The sequence below is a fragment of the Oncorhynchus clarkii genome, chromosome 18 (genome assembly GCF_045791955.1).
Source record: "Oncorhynchus clarkii lewisi isolate Uvic-CL-2024 chromosome 18, UVic_Ocla_1.0, whole genome shotgun sequence".
In the NCBI taxonomy this organism is placed as follows: domain Eukaryota; kingdom Metazoa; phylum Chordata; class Actinopteri; order Salmoniformes; family Salmonidae; genus Oncorhynchus; species Oncorhynchus clarkii.
Window position 1 is genome coordinate 145,178 of NC_092164.1, and position 25,000 is coordinate 170,177.

Below are 25,000 nucleotides of genomic sequence, written 5' to 3' on the forward strand. Positions count from 1 at the left end.
ATTTTATTTTATGTCCATTAAAATTACATCAAATTGATCAGAAATACAGTGTAGACATTGTTAATGTTGTAAATGACTGCTTTAGCTGGAAATGGCATATTTTTAATGCAACATCTACATAGGCGTACAGATTTTTACCTTGTCAGCTCAGGGATTTGAACCACCAACCTTTCGTTTACTAGTGCAACGCGGTAACCACTAGTCTACCTGCCTCTCCACTAGTCTACCTGCCTCTCCACTGGTCTACCTGCCTCCCCACTAGTCTACCTGCCTCCCCACTAGTCTACCTGCCTCTCCACTAGTCTACCTGCCTCCCCACTAGTCTACCTGCCTCCCCACTAGTCTACCTGCAGCCCCACTAGTCTACCTGCCTCCCCACTAGTCTACCTGCCGCCCCACTAGTCTACCTGCCTCTCCACTAGTCTACCTGCCTCCCCACTAGTCTACCTGCCGCCCCACTAGTCTACCTGCCGCCCCACTAGTCTACCTGCCTCCCCACTAGTCTACCTGCCTCCCCACTAGTCTACCTGCCTCTCCACTAGTCTACCTGCCGCCCCACTAGTCTACCTGCCGCCCCACTAGTCTACCTGCCGCCCCACTAGTCTACCTGCCGCCCCACTAGTCTACCTGCCGCCCCACTAGTCTACCTGCCTCCCCACTAGTCTACCTGCCTCCCCACTAGTCTACCTGCCTCCCCACTAGTCTACCTGCCTCCCCACTAGTCTACCTGCCGCCCCACTAGTCTACCTGCCGCCCCACTAGTCTACCTGCCGCCCCACTAGTCTACCTGCCTCCCCACTAGTCTACCTGCCGCCCCACTAGTCTACCTGCCTCTCCACTAGTCTACCTGCCTCTCCACTAGTCTACCTGCCGCCCCACTAGTCTACCTGCCGCCCCACTAGTCTACCTGCCGCCCCACTAGTCTACCTGCCGCCCCACTAGTCTACCTGCCGCCCCACTAGTCTACCTGCCTCCCCACTAGTCTACCTGCCGCCCCACTAGTCTACCTGCCTCTCCACTAGTCTACCTGCCGCCCCACTAGTCTACCTGCCGCCCCACTAGTCTACCTGCCGCCCCACTAGTCTACCTGCCTCTCCACTAGTCTACCTGCCTCTCCACTAGTCTACCTGCCTCTCCACTAGTCTACCTGCCGCCCCACTAGTCTACCTGCCTCTCCACTAGTCTACCTGCCTCTCCACTAGTCTACCTGGCTCTCCACTAGTCTACCTGCCTCCCCACTAGTCTACCTGCCTCCCCACTAGTCTACCTGCCTCCCCACTAGTCTACCTGCCTCCCCACTAGTCTACCTGCCTCTCCACTAGTCTACCTGCCGCCCCACTAGTCTACCTGCCGCCCCACTAGTCTACCTGCAGCCCCACTAGTCTACCTGCCTCCCCACTAGTCTACCTGCCGCCCCACTAGTCTACCTGCCTCTCCACTAGTCTACCTGCCGCCCCACTAGTCTACCTGCCGCCCCACTAGTCTACCTGCCGCCCCACTAGACTACCTGCCGCCCCACTAGGCTACCTGCCGCCCCACTAGGCTACCTGCCGCCCCACTAGGCTACCTGCCTCCCCACTAGTCTACCTGCCGCCCCACTAGTCTACCTGCCTCTCCACTAGTCTACCTGCCGCCCCACTAGTCTACCTGCCGCCCCACTAGTCTACCTGCCGCCCCACTAGTCTACCTGCCTCTCCACTAGTCTACCTGCCTCTCCACTAGTCTACCTGCCTCTCCACTAGTCTACCTGCCGCCCCACTAGTCTACCTGCCTCACCACTAGGCTACCTGCCGCACCACTAGTCTACCTGCCTCTCCACTAGTCTACCTGCCGCCCCACTAGTCTACCTGCCGCCCCACTAGTCTACCTGCCGCCCCACTAGTCTACCTGCCTCTCCACTAGTCTACCTGCCTCTCCACTAGTCTACCTGCCTCTCCACTAGTCTACCTGCCGCCCCACTAGTCTACCTGCCTCTCCACTAGTCTACCTGCCTCTCGACTAGTCTACCTGCCTCTCCACTAGTCTACCTGCCTCTCCACTAGTCTACCTGCCTCTCCACTAGTCTACCTGGCTCTCCACTAGTCTACCTGCCTCCCCACTAGTCTACCTGCCTCCCCACTAGTCTACCTGCCTCCCCACTAGTCTACCTGCCTCTCCACTAGTCTACCTGCCGCCCCACTAGTCTACCTGCCGCCCCACTAGTCTACCTGCAGCCCCACTAGTCTACCTGCCTCCCCACTAGTCTACCTGCCGCCCCACTAGTCTACCTGCCTCTCCACTAGTCTACCTGCCTCTCCACTAGTCTACCTGCCTCTCCACTAGTCTACCTGCCTCTCCACTAGTCTACCTGGCTCTCCACTAGTCTACCTGCCGCCCCACTAGTCTACCTGCCTCTCCACTAGTCTACCTGCCGCCCACACTAGTCTACCTGCCGCCCCACTAGTCTACCTGCCGCCCCACTAGTCTACCTGCCTCCCCACTAGTCTACCTGCCGCCCCACTAGGCTACCCTCCGCCCCACCAGTCTACCTGCCGCCCCACTAGTCTACCTGCCGCCCCACTAGTCTACCTGCCTCCCCACTAGTCTACCTGCCGCCCCACTAGTCTACCTGCCGCCCCACTAGTCTACCTGCCGCCCCACTAGACTACCTGCCGCCCCACTAGGCTACCTGCCACTGCTGCCATCAACAGTGAAAAAGAGACTCCAGGATGCTGGCCTTCTAGGAAGAGTTGCAAAGAAAAAGCCACATGTCAGACTGGCCAATAAAAAGAAAAGATGAAGATGGGCAAAATAACACAGACACTGGACAGAGGAACTCTGCCTAGAAGGACAGCATCCCGGAGTCGCCTCTTCACTGTTGACGTTGAGACTGGACAGAGGAACTCTGCCTAGAAGACCAGCATCACGGAGTCACCTCTTCACTGTTGACGTTGAGACTTGTGTTTTGCAGCTACTATGAAGCTGCCAGTTGAGGACTTGTGAGCCGTCTGTTTCTCAAACTAGACACTCTAATGCACTTGTCATCTTGCTCAGTTGTGCACCGGGGCCTCCCACTCGTCTTTTATTCTGTTTTGAGCCAATTTGCGCTGTTCTGTGAAGGGAGTAGCTACACAGCGTTGTACCAGATCTTTAGTTTGTCGATTTCTCTCATGGAACAGCCTTAATTTCTCAGAACAAGAATAGACTGACGAATTTCAGAAGAAAGTGCTTTGTTTCTGGCCATTTTGAGCCTGTAATCGAACCCACACATGCTGATGCTCCAGATACTCAACTAGTCTAAAGAAGGCCAGTTTAATTGCTTCTTTAATCAGCACAAAAGTTTTCAGCTGTGCTAACATAATTGAGAAAGGGTTTTCTAATGATCAATTAGCCTTTTAAAATGATACACTTGCATTAGCTAACACAACGTGCCATTGGAACACAGGAGTGATGGTTGCTGATAATGGGCCTCTGTATGCCTATGTAGATATTCCATTACAAATCAGCCGTTTCCAGCTACAATCGTCATTTACAACATTAACAATGTCTGTATTTCTCATCAATTTGATGTTATGGACATAAAAAAAGAAGTGCTTTTCTTTAAAAAACAACATTTCTAAGTGACTCCAACCTTTTGAACAGTAATGAGTGTTTTGAGTCTGTTGAGCTTTCCAAATTAAATCAATAGTTTGTTATTTTGTTATTTTTACAACAGATAGGACACACCTGTCCGGTCACAGTCAACACACATTTATATATATATACATATATTATCATAAGAAGAATGATGGAATATAACTTAATAAATACTGTCACGCCCTGACCATAGTTTACTTTGTATTTTCTATGTTTTGATTGGTCAGGGTGTGATCTGAGTGGGCATTCTATGTTACATGTCTAGTTTGTCTAGTTCTATGTTCGGCCTGATATGGTTCTCAATCAGAGGCAGGTGTTCGTCATTGTCTCTGATTGGGAACCATATTTAGGTAGCCTGGGTTTCACTGTGTGTTTGTGGGTGATTGTCTATGTTGATGGCTTGTTTCAGCACAGGTCTCATTTTGTAGCTTCACGGTCGTATTTGGTTTATTGTTTTTGTTACTCGTTTGTATAGTGTTCAGTTTTTTCTTGATTAAAGATTTGCCATGGACACTCACCACGCCGCGTATTGGTCCTCAGATCCATCTCGTCTCTCCTCTTCGGATGAAGAGGAGGACGGCCGTTACAGAATCACCCACCACCAACGGACCAAGCAGCGTGTCAACAGGCAGGAGCAGCGCGAGGAGAAGCGCAATAAGGATTTCTGGACATGGGAGGAAATCCTCGACGGGAGAGGACCCTGGGCTAAACCAGGGGAGTGTAGCCGCACTAAGGTGCAGCGGGAGAAGAAACAACAGGAGCAGCCCAAAGAGGAGGTATGGACATGGGAGGACGAATTAGAAGGAAGAGGACCCTGGGCTCAGCCAGGAGAATATCGCCGCCCCAAAGAAGAACTGGAGGCGGCGAAAGCTGAGAGGCGCAGATACGAGGAGGCAGCACGACGTAGCGGATGGAAGCCTGAGAGGCAGCCCCAAAAATTTCTTGGGGGGGGGCTAACAGGGAGTATGGCTATGCCAGGTAGGAGACCTGAGCAGACTCCCTGTGCTTACCGGGGGGCTAGAGAGACCGGACAGGCACCGTGTTATGCAGTGGTGCGCACGGTGTCTCCAGTGCGGGTGCATAGCCCGGTGCGGTATATTCCAGCTCCGCGTGTCTGCCGGGCTAGATTGAGCGTCGAGCCTAATGCCATGAAGCCGGCTCTACGCAGCTGGTCTCCAGTGCGTCTCCTTGGGCCGGCTTACATGGCACCAGCCTTGCGCTCGGTGTCTCCGGTTCGCCTGCATAGTCCAGTGCGGGCTATTCCACCTCGCCGCACTGGCAGGGCGACCGTGAGCATTCAACCAGGTAAGGTTGGGCAGGCTCGGTGCTCAAGAGCTCCAGTGCGCCTGCACGGTCCGGTTTTTCCAGTACCACCTCCACACCCCAGCCCTCCGGTAGCAGTTCCCCGCACCAGGCTTCCTGTGCGTGTCCTCGGCCCAGTACCACCAGTGCCAGCACCACGCATCAGGCCTACAGTGCGCCTCGCCTGTCCAGCGCTGTCGGAGCCTTCCTCCTCTCCAGCGCTGTCGGAGTCTCCCGCCTGTTTAGCGCTGTCAGAGCTTTCTGCCTCTACAGCGCTGCCGGAGTCTCCCGCCTGTTCAGAACTGCCAGTTAGCATAGAGCTGCCAGTTAGCTTAGAGCTGCCAGTTAGCAAGGAGCTGCCAGTCTGCAAGGAGCTGCCAGTCTGCAAGGAGCTGCCAGTCTGCATGGAGCTGCCAGTCTGCATGGAGCTGCCAGTCTGCATAGAGCTGCCAGTCTGCATGGAGCTGCCAGTCTGCAAGGAGCCGCCAGAGCTGCCTGTCTGCAAGGAGCCGCCAGAGCTGCCAGTCTGCAAGGAGCCGCCAGAGCTGCCAGTCTGCAAGGAGCCGCCAGAGCTGCCAGTCTGCAAGGAGCCGCCAGAGCTGCCAGTCTGCAAGGAGCCGCCAGAGCTGCCAGTTAGCATGGAGCAGCCAGGGCCGCCAGTCAGCATGGAGCAGCCAGGGCCGCCAGTCAGCATGGAGCAGCCAGGGCCGCCAGTCAGCATGGAGCAGCCAGTCAGCATGGAGCAGCCAGTCAGCATGGAGCAGCCAGAGCTACCAGTCATCATGGAGCAGCCAGTCAGCATGGAGCAGCCAGAGCTGCCAGTCGTCCAGACTCTTCCAGATCTGCCAGTCGTCCAGACTCTCTCAGATCTGCCAGTCGTCCAGATTCTCCCAGATCTGCCAGTCGACCAGATTCTCCCAGATCCGCCAGTCGACCAGATTCTCCCAGATCCGCCAGTCGACCAGATTCTCCCAGATCCGCCAGTCGACCAGATTCTCCCAGATCCGCCAGTCGACCAGATTCTCCCAGATCCGCCAGTCGACCAGATTCTCCCAGATCTGCTAGTCGACCAGGATCTGCTGAAACCGCCAGCCAGCCAGGTTCTGGTAGTTTCTACTACCTGCCTGGGCTTCCTCTCAGTGCTGAGCTTCCTCTCAGTGCTGAGCTTCCTCTCAGTGCTGAGCTACCCATCTGTCCCGAGTTACCTCTGTCCCGAGCTGTCCCTCTGTCCCATGTTATCATTGTGGTGGGTAACCTATTTAGGGACGTTTAGGAGGGGGATTAAAACTGTCATGGAGTGGGGTCCACGTCCAGCGCCAGAGCCGCCACCGCGGACAGATGCCCACCCAGACCCTCCCCTATAGGTTCAGGTTTTGCGGCCGGAGTCCGCACCTTGGGGGGGGGGGTACTGTCACGCCCTGACCATAGTTTACTTTGTATTTTCTATGTTTTGATTGGTCAGGGTGTGATCTGAGTGGGCATTCTATGTTACATGTCTAGTTTGTCTAGTTCTATGTTCGGCCTGATATGGTTCTCAATCAGAGGCAGGTGTTCGTCATTGTCTCTGATTGGGAACCATATTTAGGTAGCCTGGGTTTCACTGTGTGTTTGTGGGTGATTGTCTATGTTGATGGCTTGTTTCAGCACAGGTCTCATTTTGTAGCTTCACGGTCGTATTTGGTTTATTGTTTTTGTTACTCGTTTGTATAGTGTTCAGTTTTTTCTTGATTAAAGATTTGCCATGGACACTCACCACGCCGCGTATTGGTCCTCAGATCCATCTCGTCTCTCCTCTTCGGATGAAGAGGAGGACGGCCGTTACAGAATCACCCACCACCAACGGACCAAGCAGCGTGTCAACAGGCAGGAGCAGCGCGAGGAGAAGCGCAATAAGGATTTCTGGACATGGGAGGAAATCCTCGACGGGAGAGGACCCTGGGCTAAACCAGGGGAGTGTAGCCGCACTAAGGTGCAGCGGGAGAAGAAACAACAGGAGCAGCCCAAAGAGGAGGTATGGACATGGGAGGACGAATTAGAAGGAAGAGGACCCTGGGCTCAGCCAGGAGAATATCGCCGCCCCAAAGAAGAACTGGAGGCGGCGAAAGCTGAGAGGCGCAGATACGAGGAGGCAGCACGACGTAGCGGATGGAAGCCTGAGAGGCAGCCCCAAAAATTTCTTGGGGGGGGGCTAACAGGGAGTATGGCTATGCCAGGTAGGAGACCTGAGCAGACTCCCTGTGCTTACCGGGGGGCTAGAGAGACCGGACAGGCACCGTGTTATGCAGTGGTGCGCACGGTGTCTCCAGTGCGGGTGCATAGCCCGGTGCGGTATATTCCAGCTCCGCGTGTCTGCCGGGCTAGATTGAGCGTCGAGCCTAATGCCATGAAGCCGGCTCTACGCAGCTGGTCTCCAGTGCGTCTCCTTGGGCCGGCTTACATGGCACCAGCCTTGCGCTCGGTGTCTCCGGTTCGCCTGCATAGTCCAGTGCGGGCTATTCCACCTCGCCGCACTGGCAGGGCGACCGTGAGCATTCAACCAGGTAAGGTTGGGCAGGCTCGGTGCTCAAGAGCTCCAGTGCGCCTGCACGGTCCGGTTTTTCCAGTACCACCTCCACACCCCAGCCCTCCGGTAGCAGTTCCCCGCACCAGGCTTCCTGTGCGTGTCCTCGGCCCAGTACCACCAGTGCCAGCACCACGCATCAGGCCTACAGTGCGCCTCGCCTGTCCAGCGCTGTCGGAGCCTTCCTCCTCTCCAGCGCTGTCGGAGTCTCCCGCCTGTTTAGCGCTGTCAGAGCTTTCTGCCTCTACAGCGCTGCCGGAGTCTCCCGCCTGTTCAGAACTGCCAGTTAGCATAGAGCTGCCAGTTAGCTTAGAGCTGCCAGTTAGCAAGGAGCTGCCAGTCTGCAAGGAGCTGCCAGTCTGCAAGGAGCTGCCAGTCTGCATGGAGCTGCCAGTCTGCATGGAGCTGCCAGTCTGCATAGAGCTGCCAGTCTGCATGGAGCTGCCAGTCTGCAAGGAGCCGCCAGAGCTGCCTGTCTGCAAGGAGCCGCCAGAGCTGCCAGTCTGCAAGGAGCCGCCAGAGCTGCCAGTCTGCAAGGAGCCGCCAGAGCTGCCAGTCTGCAAGGAGCCGCCAGAGCTGCCAGTCTGCAAGGAGCCGCCAGAGCTGCCAGTTAGCATGGAGCAGCCAGGGCCGCCAGTCAGCATGGAGCAGCCAGGGCCGCCAGTCAGCATGGAGCAGCCAGGGCCGCCAGTCAGCATGGAGCAGCCAGTCAGCATGGAGCAGCCAGTCAGCATGGAGCAGCCAGAGCTACCAGTCATCATGGAGCAGCCAGTCAGCATGGAGCAGCCAGAGCTGCCAGTCGTCCAGACTCTTCCAGATCTGCCAGTCGTCCAGACTCTCTCAGATCTGCCAGTCGTCCAGATTCTCCCAGATCTGCCAGTCGACCAGATTCTCCCAGATCCGCCAGTCGACCAGATTCTCCCAGATCCGCCAGTCGACCAGATTCTCCCAGATCCGCCAGTCGACCAGATTCTCCCAGATCCGCCAGTCGACCAGATTCTCCCAGATCCGCCAGTCGACCAGATTCTCCCAGATCTGCTAGTCGACCAGGATCTGCTGAAACCGCCAGCCAGCCAGGTTCTGGTAGTTTCTACTACCTGCCTGGGCTTCCTCTCAGTGCTGAGCTTCCTCTCAGTGCTGAGCTTCCTCTCAGTGCTGAGCTACCCATCTGTCCCGAGTTACCTCTGTCCCGAGCTGTCCCTCTGTCCCATGTTATCATTGTGGTGGGTAACCTATTTAGGGACGTTTAGGAGGGGGATTAAAACTGTCATGGAGTGGGGTCCACGTCCAGCGCCAGAGCCGCCACCGCGGACAGATGCCCACCCAGACCCTCCCCTATAGGTTCAGGTTTTGCGGCCGGAGTCCGCACCTTGGGGGGGGGGGTACTGTCACGCCCTGACCATAGTTTACTTTGTATTTTCTATGTTTTGATTGGTCAGGGTGTGATCTGAGTGGGCATTCTATGTTACATGTCTAGTTTGTCTAGTTCTATGTTCGGCCTGATATGGTTCTCAATCAGAGGCAGGTGTTCGTCATTGTCTCTGATTGGGAACCATATTTAGGTAGCCTGGGTTTCACTGTGTGTTTGTGGGTGATTGTTCCTGTCTATGTGTTTTTCACCAGATAGGCTGTTTTAGGTTTTCGTTACGTTCATCACGTTCTTTATTTTTTGTAGTGTTTGCATTGATTCGTGTTTTACGTTTGTTCATTAAAACATGGATCGCAATCTACATGCTGCATTTTGGTCCGACTCTCCTTCACATATAGAAAACCGTTACAAATACAAATAATATTTTTACAACTTGTGACAGGAATGTTGTAGAACCTGTGTCAAACGGAGCCCATATTTATTTATATTTGATCTGCGTTTTACTATCTTTCCTCACTCCGCTTTGTTAGGGAGCAGACGTAGGCTGTTATCTTCATCGTGATACCCATAACAAAAATAATAGTCATCCTCTTTTCCAAAAAGTCTTGTGTTCATATTTCACACACCTCCGACGCCGCAGAAGAGAAGCTGGATACAGGGAGTCGAATATTTAATAAGGAACAGACATCAAACGAGACAGCGTCAGAACCGGGTATCCAAAGATAAACGAACATCAATCCTGAAGCTGGGGAACGGAGCAGGGGAACGGGGCAGGGGAACGGGGCAGGGGAACGGGGCTGGGGAACGGAGCAGGGGAACGGAGCAGGGGAACGGAGCAGGGGAACGGAGCAGGGGAACGGGGCAGGGGAACGGGGCTGGGGAACGGGGCTGGGGAACGGGGCAGGGGAACGGGGCTGGGGAACGGGGCTGGGGAACGGGGCTGGGGAACGGAGCAGGGGAACGGGGCTGGGGAACGGGGCTGGGGAACGGAGCAGGGGAACGGAGCAGGGGAACGGGGCTGGGGAACGGAGCAGGGGAACGGAGCAGGGGAACGGGGCTGGGGAACGGAGCAGGGGAACGGAGCAGGGGAACGGAGCAGGGGAACGGGGCAGGGGAACGGGGCTGGGGAACGGAGCAGGGGAACGGGGCTGGGGAACGGAGCAGGGGAGCGGAGCTGGGGAACGGGGCTGGGGAACGGGGCTGGGGAACGGAGCAGGGGAGCGGAGCTGGGGAACGGAGCAGGGGAACGGGGCTGGGGAACGGGGCTGGGGAACGGGGCTGGGGAACGGAGCAGGGGAACGGAGCAGGGGAACGGGGCTGGGGAACGGGGCTGGGGAACGGAGCAGGGGAACGGGGCAGGGGAACGGAGCAGGGGAACGGGGCAGGGGAACGGAGCAGGGGAACGGAGCAGGGGAACGGGGCAGGGGAACGGGGCTGGGGAACGGAGCAGGGGAACGGGGCTGGGGAACGGAGCAGGGGAGCGGAGCTGGGGAACGGGGCTGGGGAACGGGGCTGGGGAACGGAGCAGGGGAGCGGAGCTGGGGAACGGAGCAGGGGAACGGGGCTGGGGAACGGGGCAGGGGAACGGGGCAGGGGAACGGAGCAGGGGAACGGGGCAGGGGAACGGAGCAGGGGAACGGAGCAGGGGAACGGGGCAGGGGAACGGGGCTGGGGAACGGAGCAGGGGAACGGGGCTGGGGAACGGAGCAGGGGAGCGGAGCTGGGGAACGGGGCTGGGGAACGGGGCTGGGGAACGGAGCAGCGGAGCGGAGCTGGGGAACGGAGCAGGGGAACGGAGCTGGGGAACGGAGCAGGGGAACGGAGCAGGGGAACGGAGCTGGGGAACAGAGCTGGGGAACAGAGCTGGGGAACAGAGCTGGGGGACGGAGCTACATTACTACATTACTACATTACTACATTACTACATTAATACATTACTACATTACTACATTACTGAATGTTTCTAATTAGAGATAGATAAACACTTGGTTTAGACTACATTACTACATTACTGAATGTTTCTAATTAGAGATAGATAAACACTTGGTTTAGACTACATTACTACATTACTGAATGTTTCTAATTAGAGATAGATAAACACTTGGTTTAGACTACATTACTACATTACTGAATGTTTCTAATTAGAGATAGATAAACACTTGGTTTAGACTACATTACTACATTACTGAATGTTTCTAATTAGAGATAGATAAACACTTGGTTTAGACTACATTACTACATTACTGAATGTTTCTGATTAGAGATAGATAAACACTTGGTTTAGACTACATTACTACATTACTACATTACTGAATGTTTCTAATTAGAGATAGATAAACACTTGGTTTAGACTACATTACTACATTCCTGAATGTTTCTAATTAGAGATAGATAAACACTTGGTTTAGACTACATTACTAAATTACTGAATGTTTCTAATTAGAGATAGATAAACACTTGATTTAGACTACATTACTACATTACTGAATGTTTCTAATTAGAGATAGATAAACACTTGGTTTAGACTACATTACTACATTACTGAATGTTTCTAATTAGAGATAGATAAACACTTGGTTTAGACTACATTACCACATTACTACATTCCTGAATGTTTCTAATTAGAGATAGATAAACACTTGGTTTAGACTACATTACCACATTACTACATTACTGAATGTTTCTTATTAGAGATAGATAAACACTTGGTTTAGACTACATTATTACATTCCTGAATGTTTCTGATTAGAGATAGATAAACACTTGGTTTAGACTACATTACTACATTACTGAATGTTTCTAATTAGAGATAGATAAACACTTGGTTTAGACTACATTACTACATTACTGAATGTTTCTAATTAGAGATAGATAAACACCTGATTTAGACTACATGACTACATTACTACATTACTACATTACTGAATGTTTCTAATTAGAGATAGATAAACACTTGGTTTAGACTACATTACTACATTCCTGAATGTTTCTAATTAGAGATAGATAAACACTTAATTTAGACTACATTACTACATTACTGAATGTTTCTGATCAGATGAACAAAGGAATAGATGTTACACAACCTCCACTTATTTGCTCAACCAGAAACCAATTAACCAATTATCCTTCAGACAGACAGAGATTCAGTGAAACAAAATCACATTGATTGATTATCAGACAAGTCAGGGAAGTCACAGGCTGTTGGTCAGGGAGGAGGAAGAGGTGGGGGAGGTGGAGGAGGAGGAGGGGGAGGAGGTCTGGGCTAACTAAACGACTGTGAGTCCATTTTTCATTTTCCATTTGTTTTGTCTTGTTTTGCACCTGGTTCTCATTTCCCTCATTACGTGTTGTGTATTTAACCCTCTGTCCCCCCCCACCCCCCATGTCTTTGTGTGGTATTGTTTACTGTAAGTGCTTGTGTACATTTTGTTTGTCTGGTGCGTTGTCGGGTTATTGTTTCCATACATTGTATTTCCTGTTGGTTTTACTGTTAAACTGCTCTCCTGTGTCTAACTTCCCTGCCACCAGATACACAGCCCTTACAGTGAGAGAAGATTAAAAAATAATCCACTTGTTTAATTGATAAAGTACATAACATGATGTCAAAAGGCTGTAATAAATTAGTCAAGACGATCAGGAGCAGGACTCACAATCAATTTAGCTAACATGTCCCCAGCCTGACTGTAGCCTAACCAAAGGGACACACAGGGTTGCACCTGGGGGTTTGGCCTCTTTCCAGTTTGGACATCTTGACACCCCTGTAGAGTCGCCTGGTTTGCTGGTTGTAGACAGGACATGGGGAAGGAGGGGTGAAGTGGGTAATTCCATCTGCTCCCATGATGCCCTGCACCAGTCTAGTCTGTTGCTATGGGGACTTTATCGTTCAGAGTTTAGAATCCGTTAACTAAGGGACACCCCCCCCCCCACACACACACACCCCTCTCCTCTCAGAGCTGATTCAATTGTTTTTGTTTGTTTTACCAATTAATATCTGCTGGAAAGCGATAAAGTAGTTCACCGCTAATCCCAGGCTACTGAGGGAGGGAGGGAGGGAGGGATTGAGGGAGGGATAGAGGGAGGGAGGGGGGGAGGGAGGGATAGAGGGAGGGATGGAGGGAGGGAGGGATAGAGGGAGGGATAGAGGGAGGGAGGGAGGGAGGGATAGAGGGAGGGATAGAGGGAGGGAGGGATGGAGGGAGGGAGGGAGGGATAGAGGGAGGGAGGGAGGGAGGGAGGGATAGAGGGAGGGAGGGGGGGATAGAGGGAGGGAGGGAGGGATGGAGGGATGGAGGGAGGGAGGGAGGGAGGGATAGAGGGAGGGAGGGAGGGAGGGATAGAGGGAGGGAGGGGGGGATAGAGGGAGGGAGGGAGGGATGGAGGGAGGGGGGGATGGAGGGAGGGAGGGAGGGATAGAGAGAGGGAGGGAGGGATAGAGGGAGGGAGGGATAGAGGGAGGGATATAGGGAGGGAGGGAGGGAGGGAGGAAAGGATGGAGGGAGGGAGGGATAGAGGGAGGGAGGGATAAAGGGAGGGATGGATGGAGGGAGAGAGGGACAGAGGGACAGAGGAGAGGTTGTGAATATTAATGACCAGGCACTTCTAAAGGCTAAATACCATCAGTATGTCAGGATGGGAGGCCGGCTGTTCAGCAAGGAGAGCTCTGGTTTATTTAATACTTTATTAGATACGCAGAATTACACAAGTCAACCGATGTGACCATTTACCTGAATATACAGACATCATCCTAGATGACTGGTATACCTGAATATACAGACATCATCCTAGATTACTGGTATACCTGAACATACAGACATCATCCTAGAATATGCCTGATGACTTGTATACCTGAATATACAGACATCATCCTAGAATATGCCTGATGACTGGTATACCTGAATATACAGACATCATCCTAGATGACTGGTATACCTGAATATACAGACATCATCCTAGATGACTGGTATACCTGAATATACAGACATCATCCTAGAATATGACTGGTATACCTGAATATACAAACATCATGCTAGAATATGCCTGATGACTGGTATACCTGAATATAAAGACATCATCCTAGAATATGCCTGATGACTGGTATACCTGAATATACAGACATCATCCTAGATGACTGGTATACCTGAACATACAGACATCATCCTAGAATATGCCTGATGACTGGTATACCTGAATATACAGACATCATCCTAGAATATACCTGATGACTGGTATACCTGAATATACAGACATCATCCTAGAATATGCCTGATGACTGGTATACCTGAATATACAGACATCATCCTAGAATATGCCTGATGACTGGTATACCTGAATATACAGACATCATCCTAGAATATGCCTGATGACTGGTATACCTGAATATACAGACATCATCCTAGATTATGCCTGATGACTGGTATACCTGAATATACAGACATCATCCTAGATGACTGGTATACCTGAATTTACAGACATCATCCTAGAATATGACTGGTATACCTGAATATACAGACATCATCCTAGAATATGCCTGATGACTGGTATACCTGAATATACAGACATCATCCTAGAATATGCCTGATGACTGGTGTACCTGAATATACAGACATCATCCTAGAATATGCCTGATGACTGGTATACCTGAATATACAGACATCATCCTAGAATATGCCTGATGACTTGTATACCTGAATATACAGACATCATCCTAGAATATGCCTGATGACTGGTATACCTGAACATATGAAGCATCATCTTCGTTGATAGGTCCCCCCCCCCCATCAGAAGACTCCATTACAGTACACCATAGGGAAGGTGTGTCCGTCACCCCCCACCCCCCCCCCCCCCCCATCAGAAGGCTCCATGACAGTAGACCATAGGGAAATGGAGTCCGTCACATTTGGGTCATGTCGTGTTGGCTTTGGGATCACAAGACAATCACAGAGACTTTAAAGACATTCAGCCGCTGTAGTCACGGTGATAGAACCCCCTGACGACTCTTCATTAGATAACGAGTCCCATGTCAAATTAATGTTTGACCATGTTCTGATGTTCTGATGTTCTGATGTTCCGTGTTCTGATGTTCCGCGTTCCGCATCGACTTTGTCGCTGCAATTATCAGGGGATGTGTGTTTCAGCTGTGTGTGCGTGTGCGTGTGTGCGTGTGTGTGCGTATGAGTGTGCGTGTGTGCGTTCATGTGTGCGTATGTGTGTGTGTGTGTGCGTATGAGTGTGTGTGTGTGTGAGTGTGTGTGTGTGTGGGTGTGTGTGTGCGTGTGCGTGTGTGTGTGTGTATGAGTGTGTGTGAGTGTGTGTGTGTGTGTGTGTGTGAGTAGGCACCTATCAGGGGACAGATGGGTATAAGGATGTGACACAGATTCCTTTAGTCCATATTTAATATTCAAACATTCAAAGAGGAGAGAGGAAATTGAGTGATACCCTGTTATACTGTGGAACACGCTGTCTCCTCCTGTTAGACTGTAGAACACGCTGTCTCTCTGTCTCCTCCTGTTAGACTGTAGAACACGCTGTCTCTCTGTCTCCTACTGTTATACTGTGGAACACGCTGTCTCCTCCTGTTAGACTGTAGAACACGCTGTCTCTCTGTCTCCTCCTGTTAGACTGTAGAACACGCTGTCTCTCTGTCTCCTCCTGTTAGACTGCAGAACACGCTGTCTCTCTGTCTCCTACTGTGATGTCCTGTTAGACTGTAGAACACGCTGTCTCTGTCTCCTCCTGTTAGACTGTAGAACACGCTGTCTCTCTGTCTCCTCCTGTTATACTGTGGAACACGCTGTCTCCTCCTGTTAGACTGTAGAACACGCTGTCTCTCTGTCTCCTCCTGTTAGACTGTAGACCACGCTGTCTCTCTGTCTCCTACTGTTAGATTGCAGAACACGCTGTCTCTCTGTCTCCTCCTGTTAGACTGCAGAACACGCTGTCTCTCTGTCTCCTCCTGTTAGATTGTAGAACACGCTGTCTCTCTGTCTCCTCCTGTTAGACTGTAGAACACGCTGTCTCTCTGTCTCCTACTGTTAGACTGTAGAACACGCTGTCTCTCTGTCTCCTACTGTGATGTCCTGTTAGATTGTAGAACACACTGCCTCTCTGTCTCCTACTGTGATATCCTGTTATACTGTAGAACACGCTGTCTCTCTGTCTCCTCCTGTTAGACTGTAGAACACTCTGTCTCTCTGTCTCCTACTGTGATATCCTGTTAGACTGTAGAACACGCTGTCTCTCTGTCTCCTACTGTGATATCCTGTTATACTGTAGAACACGCTGTCTCTCTGTCTCCTCCTGTTAGACTGTAGAACACTCTGTCTCTCTGTCTCCTACTGTGATATCCTGTTAGACTGTAGAACACGCTGTCTCTCTGTCTCCTACTGTGATATCCTGTTATACTGTAGAACACGCTGTCTCTCTGTCTCCTCCTGTTAGACTGTAGAACACTCTGTCTCTCTGTCTCCTACTGTGATATCCTGTTAGACTGTAGAACACGCTGTCTCTCTGTCTCCTCCTGTTAGACTGTAGAACACGCTGTCTCTCTGTCTCCTCCTGTTAGACTGTAGAACACGCTGTCTCTCTGTCTCCTCCTGTTAGACTGTAGAACACTCTGTCTCTCTATCTCCTACTGTGATATCCTGTTAGACTGTAGAACACGCTGTCTCTTTGTCTCCTCCTGTTAGACTGTAGAACACGCTGTCTCTCTGTCTCCTACTGTGATATCCTGTTATACTGTAGAACACGCTGTCTCTCTGTCTCCTCCTGTTAGACTGTAGAACACTCTGTCTCTCTGTCTCCTAGTGTGATATCCTGTTAGACTGTAGAACACGCTGTCTCTCTGTCTCCTACTGTTAGATTGCAGAACACGCTGTCTCTCTGTCTCCTCCTGTTAGACTGTAGACCACGCTGTCTCTCTGTCTCCTACTGTTAGATTGCAGAACACGCTGTCTCTCTGTCTCCTCCTGTTAGACTGTAGAACACGCTGTCTCTCTGTCTCCTCCTGTTAGACTGTAGAACACTCTGTCTCTCTGTCTCCTAGTGTGATATCCTGTTAGACTGTAGAACACGCTGTCTCTCTGTCTCCTACTGTTAGATTGCAGAACACGCTGTCTCTCTGTCTCCTCCTGTTAGACTGTAGACCACGCTGTCTCTCTGTCTCCTACTGTTAGATTGCAGAACACGCTGTCTCTCTGGCTCCTCCTGTTAGACTGTAGAACACGCTGTCTCTCTGTCTCCTCCTGTTAGACTGTAGAACACTCTGTCTCTCTGTCTCCTCCTGTTAGACTGTAGAACACGCTGTCTCTCTGTCTCTTACTGTGATATCCTGTTATACTGTAGAACACGCTGTCTCTCTGTCTCCTACTGTGGTTTGTGCTGATAGTCTACACACACACACTTGGTTTCAATGAAGTGCACTGCTTTGGACCAGATCTTATAGGACCTTGGTCAAAAGTAATGCTCTACATTAGGGATTATGGAGCCATTTTGGACAGAACCCCAGACTGTTATATAGACCAGGGGGGATATACACAAAGACAGATACATGATATGTCCCCAATGGTACCCTATTCCCTACATAGTGCACTACTTTAGACCAGAGCCCTATGGCACCCTATTCCCTATATAGTGCACTACTTTAGACCAGAGCCCTATGGCACCCTATTCCCTATATAATGCACTACCCAATGGACCCTGGTCAAAAGTGGTGCACTACATAAGGATAAGGGAGCCATTTGGGATGCAGGACACACTACATGGCAAACACATACCTGCTGGTTCATGACTCCTATGGAAGGCACCTGTAATTCAGTAGGCAGCATTTCACACAAATTCAGGCAGCTCCATGTCACTGATTATCACAGCTTCTCTTGGTAAGGTCAGCTACAGTGTCTGTCAGACTGGGGGACATGTGGTGTGAATAAATAACATATTATATAGGACTGTATTCCAAATGGCACACTGTTCCCTTTTTTTTTTACCATGGGGAATGTGATTCAATTTGGGTCTCAGGCAATGGAACCATATATAGTTTATGAATGGAAAAGGTTGATTTAAATCATAGATTTCTTTATTTATGGGACGGGAGGACTTTACTGACTCTTATCTGACTGTAGTATTAATGTATAAAATATAAATATCTTAGTACAGTAGCTTCTCCTTCTATTCTTCGGAAGGAGGGCTTCTCTGGATAGCACAAAATAACCTGCTGTCTGGCTCCATCTCTAGTAGACAATATGCTGGCTCCATCTCTAGTAGACAATATGCTGGCTCCATCTCTAGTAGACACTATGCTGGCTCCATCTCTAGTAGACACTATGCTGGCTCCATCTCTAGTAGACAATATGCTGTCTGGCTCCATCTCTAGTAGACAATATGCTGGCTCCATCTCTAGTAGACAATATGCTGGCTCCATCTCTAGTAGACACTATGCTGGCTCCATCTCTAGTAGACAATATGCTGGCTCCATCTCTAGTAGACAATATGCTGGCTCCATCTCTAGTAGACACTATGCTGGCTCCATCTCTAGTAGACAATATGCTGTCTGGCTCCATCTCTAGTAGACAATATGCTGGCTCCATCTCTAGTAGACAATATGCTGGCTCCATCTCTAGTAGACAATATGCTGGCTCCATCTCTAGTAGACACTATGCTGGCTCCATCTCTAGTAGACAATATGCTGGCTCCATCTCTAGTAGACAATATGCTGGCTCCATCTCTAGTAGACACTATGCTGGCTCCATCTCTAGTAGACAATATGCTGGCTCCATCTCTAGTAGACACTATGCTGGCTCCATCTCTAGTAGACACTATGCTGGCTCCATCTCTAGTAGACAATATGCTGGCTCCATCTCTAGTAGACACTATGCTGGCTCCATCTCTAGTAGACACTATGCTGGCTCCATCTCTAGTAGACACTATGCTGGCTCCATCTCTAGTAGACACTATGCTGGCTCCATCTCTAGTAGACAATATGCTGGCTCCATCTCTAGTAGACACTATGCTGGCTCCATCTCTAGTAGACACTATGCTGGCTCCATCTCTAGTAGACACTATGCTGGCTCCATCTCTAGTAGACACTATGCTGGCTCCATCTCTAGTAGACAATATGCTGGCTCCATCTCTAGTAGACACTATGCTGGCTCCATCTCTAGTAGACACTATGCTGGCTCCATCTCTAGTAGACACTATGCTGGCTCCATCTCTAGTAGACACTATGCTGGCTCCATCTCTAGTAGACACTATGCTGGCTCCATCTCTAGTAGACAATATGCTGGCTCCATCTCTAGTAGACACTATGCTGGCTCCATCTCTAGTAGACAATATGCTGGCTCCATCTCTAGTAGACAATATGCTGGCTCCATCTCTAGTAGACAATATGCTGGCTCCATCTCTAGTAGACACTATGCTGGCTCCATCTCTAGTAGACAATATGCTGGCTCCATCTCTAGTAGACACTATGCTGGCTCCATCTCTAGTAGACAATATGCTGGCTCCATCTCTAGTAGACAATATGCTGGCTCCATCTCTAGTAGACAATATGCTGGCTCCATCTCTAGTAGACAATATGCTGGCTCCATCTCTAGTAGACACTATGTTGGCTCCATCTCTAGTAGACACTATGCTGGCTCCATCTCTAGTAGACAATATGCTGTCTCCATCTCTAGTAGACAATATGCTGGCTCCATCTCTAGTAGACACTATGCTGGCTCCATCTCTAGTAGACAATATGCTGGCTCCATCTCTAGTAGACACTATGCTGGCTCCATCTCTAGTAGACACTATGCTGGCTCCATCTCTAGTAGACACTATGCTGGCTCCATCTCTAGTAGACACTATGCTGGCTCCATCTCTAGTAGACACTATGCTGGCTCCATCTCTAGTAGACACTATGCTGGCTCCATCTCTAGTAGACAATATGCTGGCTGGCTCCATCTCTAGTAGACACTATGCTGGCTCCATCTCTAGTAGACACTATGCTGGCTCCATCTCTAGTAGACACTATGCTGGCTCCATCTCTAGTAGACAATATGCTGGCTCCATCTCTAGTAGACAATATGCTGGCTCCATCTCTAGTAGACAATATGCTGGCTCCATCTCTAGTAGACACTATGCTGGCTCCATCTCTAGTAGACAATATGCTGGCTCCATCTCTAGTAGACAATATGCTGGCTCCATCTCTAGTAGACACTATGCTGGCTCCATCTCTAGTAGACAATATGCTGGCTCCATCTCTAGTAGACACTATGCTGGCTCCATCTCTAGTAGACAATATGCTGGCTCCATCTCTAGTAGACACTATGCTGGCTCCATCTCTAGTAGACACTATGCTGGCTCCATCTCTAGTAGACAATATGCTGGCTCCATCTCTAGTAGACACTATGCTGGCTCCATCTCTAGTAGACACTATGCTGGCTCCATCTCTAGTAGACACTATGCTGGCTCCATCTCTAGTAGACACTATGCTGGCTCCATCTCTAGTAGACAATATGCTGGCTCCATCTCTAGTAGACACTATGCTGGCTCCATCTCTAGTAGACACTATGCTGGCTCCATCTCTAGTAGACAATATGCTGGCTCCATCTCTAGTAGACACTATGCTGGCTGGCTCCATCTCTAGTAGACACTATGCTGGCTCCATCTCTAGTAGACAATATGCTGGCTCCATCTCTAGTAGACACTATGCTGGCTCCATCTCTAGTAGACAATATGCTGGCTCCATCTCTAGTAGACACTATGCTGGCTCCATCTCTAGTAGACAATATGCTGGCTCCATCTCTAGTAAACAATATGCTGGCTCCATCTCTAGTAGACACTATGCTGGCTCCATCTCTAGTAGACAATATGCTGGCTCCATCTCTAGTAGACACTATGCTGGCTCCATCTCTAGTAGACAATATGCTGGCTCCATCTCTAGTAGACAATATGCTGGCTCCATCTCTAGTAGACAATATGCTGGCTGGCTCCATCTCTAGTAGACACTATGCTGGCTCCATCTCTAGTAGACAATATGCTGGCTCCATCTCTAGTAGACAATATGCTGGCTGGCTCCATCTCTAGTAGACAATATGCTGGCTCCATCTCTAGTAGACACTATGCTGGCTCCATCGCTAGTAGACAATATGCTGGCTCCATCTCTAGTAGACAATATGCTGGCTCCATCTCTAGTAGACAATATGCTGGCTCCATCTCTAGTAGACACTATGCTGGCTCCATCTCTAGTAGACAATATGCTGGCTCCATCTCTAGTAGACAATATGCTGGCTCCATCTCTAGTAGACACTATGCTGGCTCCATCTCTAGTAGACAATATGCTGGCTCCATCTCTAGTAGACACTATGCTGGCTCCATCTCTAGTAGACACTATGCTGGCTCCATCTCTAGTAGACAATATGCTGGCTCCATCTCTAGTAGACACTATGCTGGCTCCATCTCTAGTAGACACTATGCTGGCTCCATCTCTAGTAGACACTATGCTGGCTCCATCTCTAGTAGACACTATGCTGGCTCCATCTCTAGTAGACAATATGCTGGCTCCATCTCTAGTAGACACTATGCTGGCTCCATCTCTAGTAGACACTATGCTGGCTCCATCTCTAGTAGACACTATGCTGGCTCCATCTCTAGTAGACACTATGCTGGCTCCATCTCTAGTAGACAATATGCTGGCTCCATCTCTAGTAGACACTATGCTGGCTCCATCTCTAGTAGACACTATGCTGGCTCCATCTCTAGTAGACACTATGCTGGCTCCATCTCTAGTAGACACTATGCTGGCTCCATCTCTAGTAGACACTATGCTGGCTCCATCTCTAGTAGACAATATGCTGGCTCCATCTCTAGTAGACACTATGCTGGCTCCATCTCTAGTAGACAATATGCTGGCTCCATCTCTAGTAGACAATATGCTGGCTCCATCTCTAGTAGACAATATGCTGGCTCCATCTCTAGTAGACACTATGCTGGCTCCATCTCTAGTAGACAATATGCTGGCTCCATCTCTAGTAGACACTATGCTGGCTCCATCTCTAGTAGACAATATGCTGGCTCCATCTCTAGTAGACAATATGCTGGCTCCATCTCTAGTAGACAATATGCTGGCTCCATCTCTAGTAGACAATATGCTGGCTCCATCTCTAGTAGACACTATGTTGGCTCCATCTCTAGTAGACACTATGCTGGCTCCATCTCTAGTAGACAATATGCTGTCTCCATCTCTAGTAGACAATATGCTGGCTCCATCTCTAGTAGACACTATGCTGGCTCCATCTCTAGTAGACAATATGCTGGCTCCATCTCTAGTAGACACTATGCTGGCTCCATCTCTAGTAGACACTATGCTGGCTCCATCTCTAGTAGACAATATGCTGGCTCCATCTCTAGTAGACACTATGCTGGCTCCATCTCTAGTAGACACTATGCTGGCTCCATCTCTAGTAGACACTATGCTGGCTCCATCTCTAGTAGACACTATGCTGGCTCCATCTCTAGTAGACAATATGCTGGCTGGCTCCATCTCTAGTAGACACTATGCTGGCTCCATCTCTAGTAGACACTATGCTGGCTCCATCTCTAGTAGACACTATGCTGGCTCCATCTCTAGTAGACAATATGCTGGCTCCATCTCTAGTAGACAATATGCTGGCTCCATCTCTAGTAGACAATATGCTGGCTCCATCTCTAGTAGACACTATGCTGGCTCCATCTCTAGTAGACAATATGCTGGCTCCATCTCTAGTAGACAATATGCTGGCTCCATCTCTAGTAGACACTATGCTGGCTCCATCTCTAGTAGACAATATGCTGGCTCCATCTCTAGTAGACACTATGCTGGCTCCATCTCTAGTAGACAATATGCTGGCTCCATCTCTAGTAGACACTATGCTGGCTCCATCTCTAGTAGACACTATGCTGGCTCCATCTCTAGTAGACAATATGCTGGCTCCATCTCTAGTAGACACTATGCTGGCTCCATCTCTAGTAGACACTATGCTGGCTCCATCTCTAGTAGACACTATGCTGGCTCCATCTCTAGTAGACACTATGCTGGCTCCATCTCTAGTAGACAATATGCTGGCTCCATCTCTAGTAGACACTATGCTGGCTCCATCTCTAGTAGACACTATGCTGGCTCCATCTCTAGTAGACAATATGCTGGCTCCATCTCTAGTAGACACTATGCTGGCTGGCTCCATCTCTAGTAGACACTATGCTGGCTCCATCTCTAGTAGACAATATGCTGGCTCCATCTCTAGTAGACACTATGCTGGCTCCATCTCTAGTAGACAATATGCTGGCTCCATCTCTAGTAGACACTATGCTGGCTCCATCTCTAGTAGACAATATGCTGGCTCCATCTCTAGTAAACAATATGCTGGCTCCATCTCTAGTAGACACTATGCTGGCTCCATCTCTAGTAGACAATATGCTGGCTCCATCTCTAGTAGACACTATGCTGGCTCCATCTCTAGTAGACAATATGCTGGCTCCATCTCTAGTAGACAATATGCTGGCTCCATCTCTAGTAGACAATATGCTGGCTGGCTCCATCTCTAGTAGACACTATGCTGGCTCCATCTCTAGTAGACAATATGCTGGCTCCATCTCTAGTAGACAATATGCTGGCTGGCTCCATCTCTAGTAGACAATATAATGGCTCCATCTCTAGTAGACAATATGCTGGCTCCATCTCTAGTAGACAATATGCTGGCTCCATCTCTAGTAGACAATATGCTGGCTCCATCTCTAGTAGACAATATGCTGGCTCCATCTCTAGTAGACACTATGCTGGCTCCATCTCTAGTAGACACTATGCTGGCTCCATCTCTAGTAGACAATATGCTGGCTCCATCTCTAGTAGACACTATGCTGGCTCCATCTCTAGTAGACAATATGCTGGCTCCATCTCTAGTAGACAATATGCTGGCTCCATCTCTAGTAGACACTATGCTGGCTCCATCTCTAGTAGACAATATGCTGGCTCCATCTCTAGTAGACAATATGCTGGCTCCATCTCTAGTAGACAATATGCTGGCTCCATCTCTAGTAGACACTATGCTGGCTCCATCTCTAGTAGACACTATGCTGGCTCCATCTCTAGTAGACAATATGCTGGCTCCATCTCTAGTAGACACTATGCTGGCTCCATCTCTAGTAGACAATATGCTGGCTCCATCTCTAGTAGACACTATGCTGGCTCCATCTCTAGTAGACACTATGCTGGCTCCATCTCTAGTAGACAATATGCTGGCTCCATCTCTAGTAGACAATATGCTGGCTCCATCTCTAGTAGACAATATGCTGGCTCCATCTCTAGTAGACAATATGCTGGCTCCATCTCTAGTAGACACTATGCTGGCTCCATCTCTAGTAGACAATATGCTGGCTCCATCTCTAGTAGACAATATGCTGGCTCCATCTCTAGTAGACAATATGCTGGCTCCATCTCTAGTAGACACTATGCTGGCTCCATCTCTAGTAGACAATATGCTGGCTCCATCTCTAGTAGACAATATGCTGGCTCCATCTCTAGTAGACAATATGCTGGCTCCATCTCTAGTAGACAATATGCTGGCTCCATCTCTAGTAGACAATATGCTGGCTCCATCTCTAGTAGACAATATGCTGGCTCCATCTCTAGTAGACAATATGCTGGCTCCATCTCTAGTAGACACTATGCTGGCTCCATCTCTAGTAGACAATATGCTGGCTCCATCTCTAGTAGACACTATGCTGGCTCCATCTCTAGTAGACACTATGCTGGCTCCATCTCTAGTAGACAATATGCTGGCTCCATCTCTAGTAGACAATATGCTGGCTCCATCTCTAGTAGACACTATGCTGGCTCCATCTCTAGTAGACACTATGCTGGCTCCATCTCTAGTAGACACTATGCTGGCTCCATCTCTAGTAGACAATATGCTGGCTCCATCTCTAGTAGACAATATGCTGGCTCCATCTCTAGTAGACACTATGCTGGCTCCATCTCTAGTAGACACTATGCTGGCTCCATCTCTAGTAGACAATATGCTGGCTCCATCTCTAGTAGACACTATGCTGGCTCCATCTCTAGTAGACAATATGCTGGCTCCATCTCTAGTAGACAATATGCTGGCTCCATCTCTAGTAGACAATATGCTGGCTCCATCTCTAGT

General features: G+C 49.9%; 1 protein-coding gene across 1 annotated transcript in view; it reads right to left on the reverse strand.

The window, feature by feature from the left end:
- Positions 1 to 9,579: 9,579 nt before the first annotated feature.
- The window catches only part of LOC139373909 (uncharacterized), a 40,964-nt gene continuing 25,543 nt past the window's right edge, over positions 9,580 to 25,000 (reverse strand). Inside the window, exon 2 of the mRNA XM_071115001.1 lies at positions 9,580 to 10,683. Within this exon, the coding sequence (XP_070971102.1) occupies positions 9,580 to 10,683 (1,104 nt within the window). The remainder of the gene's footprint in view (positions 10,684 to 25,000) is intronic.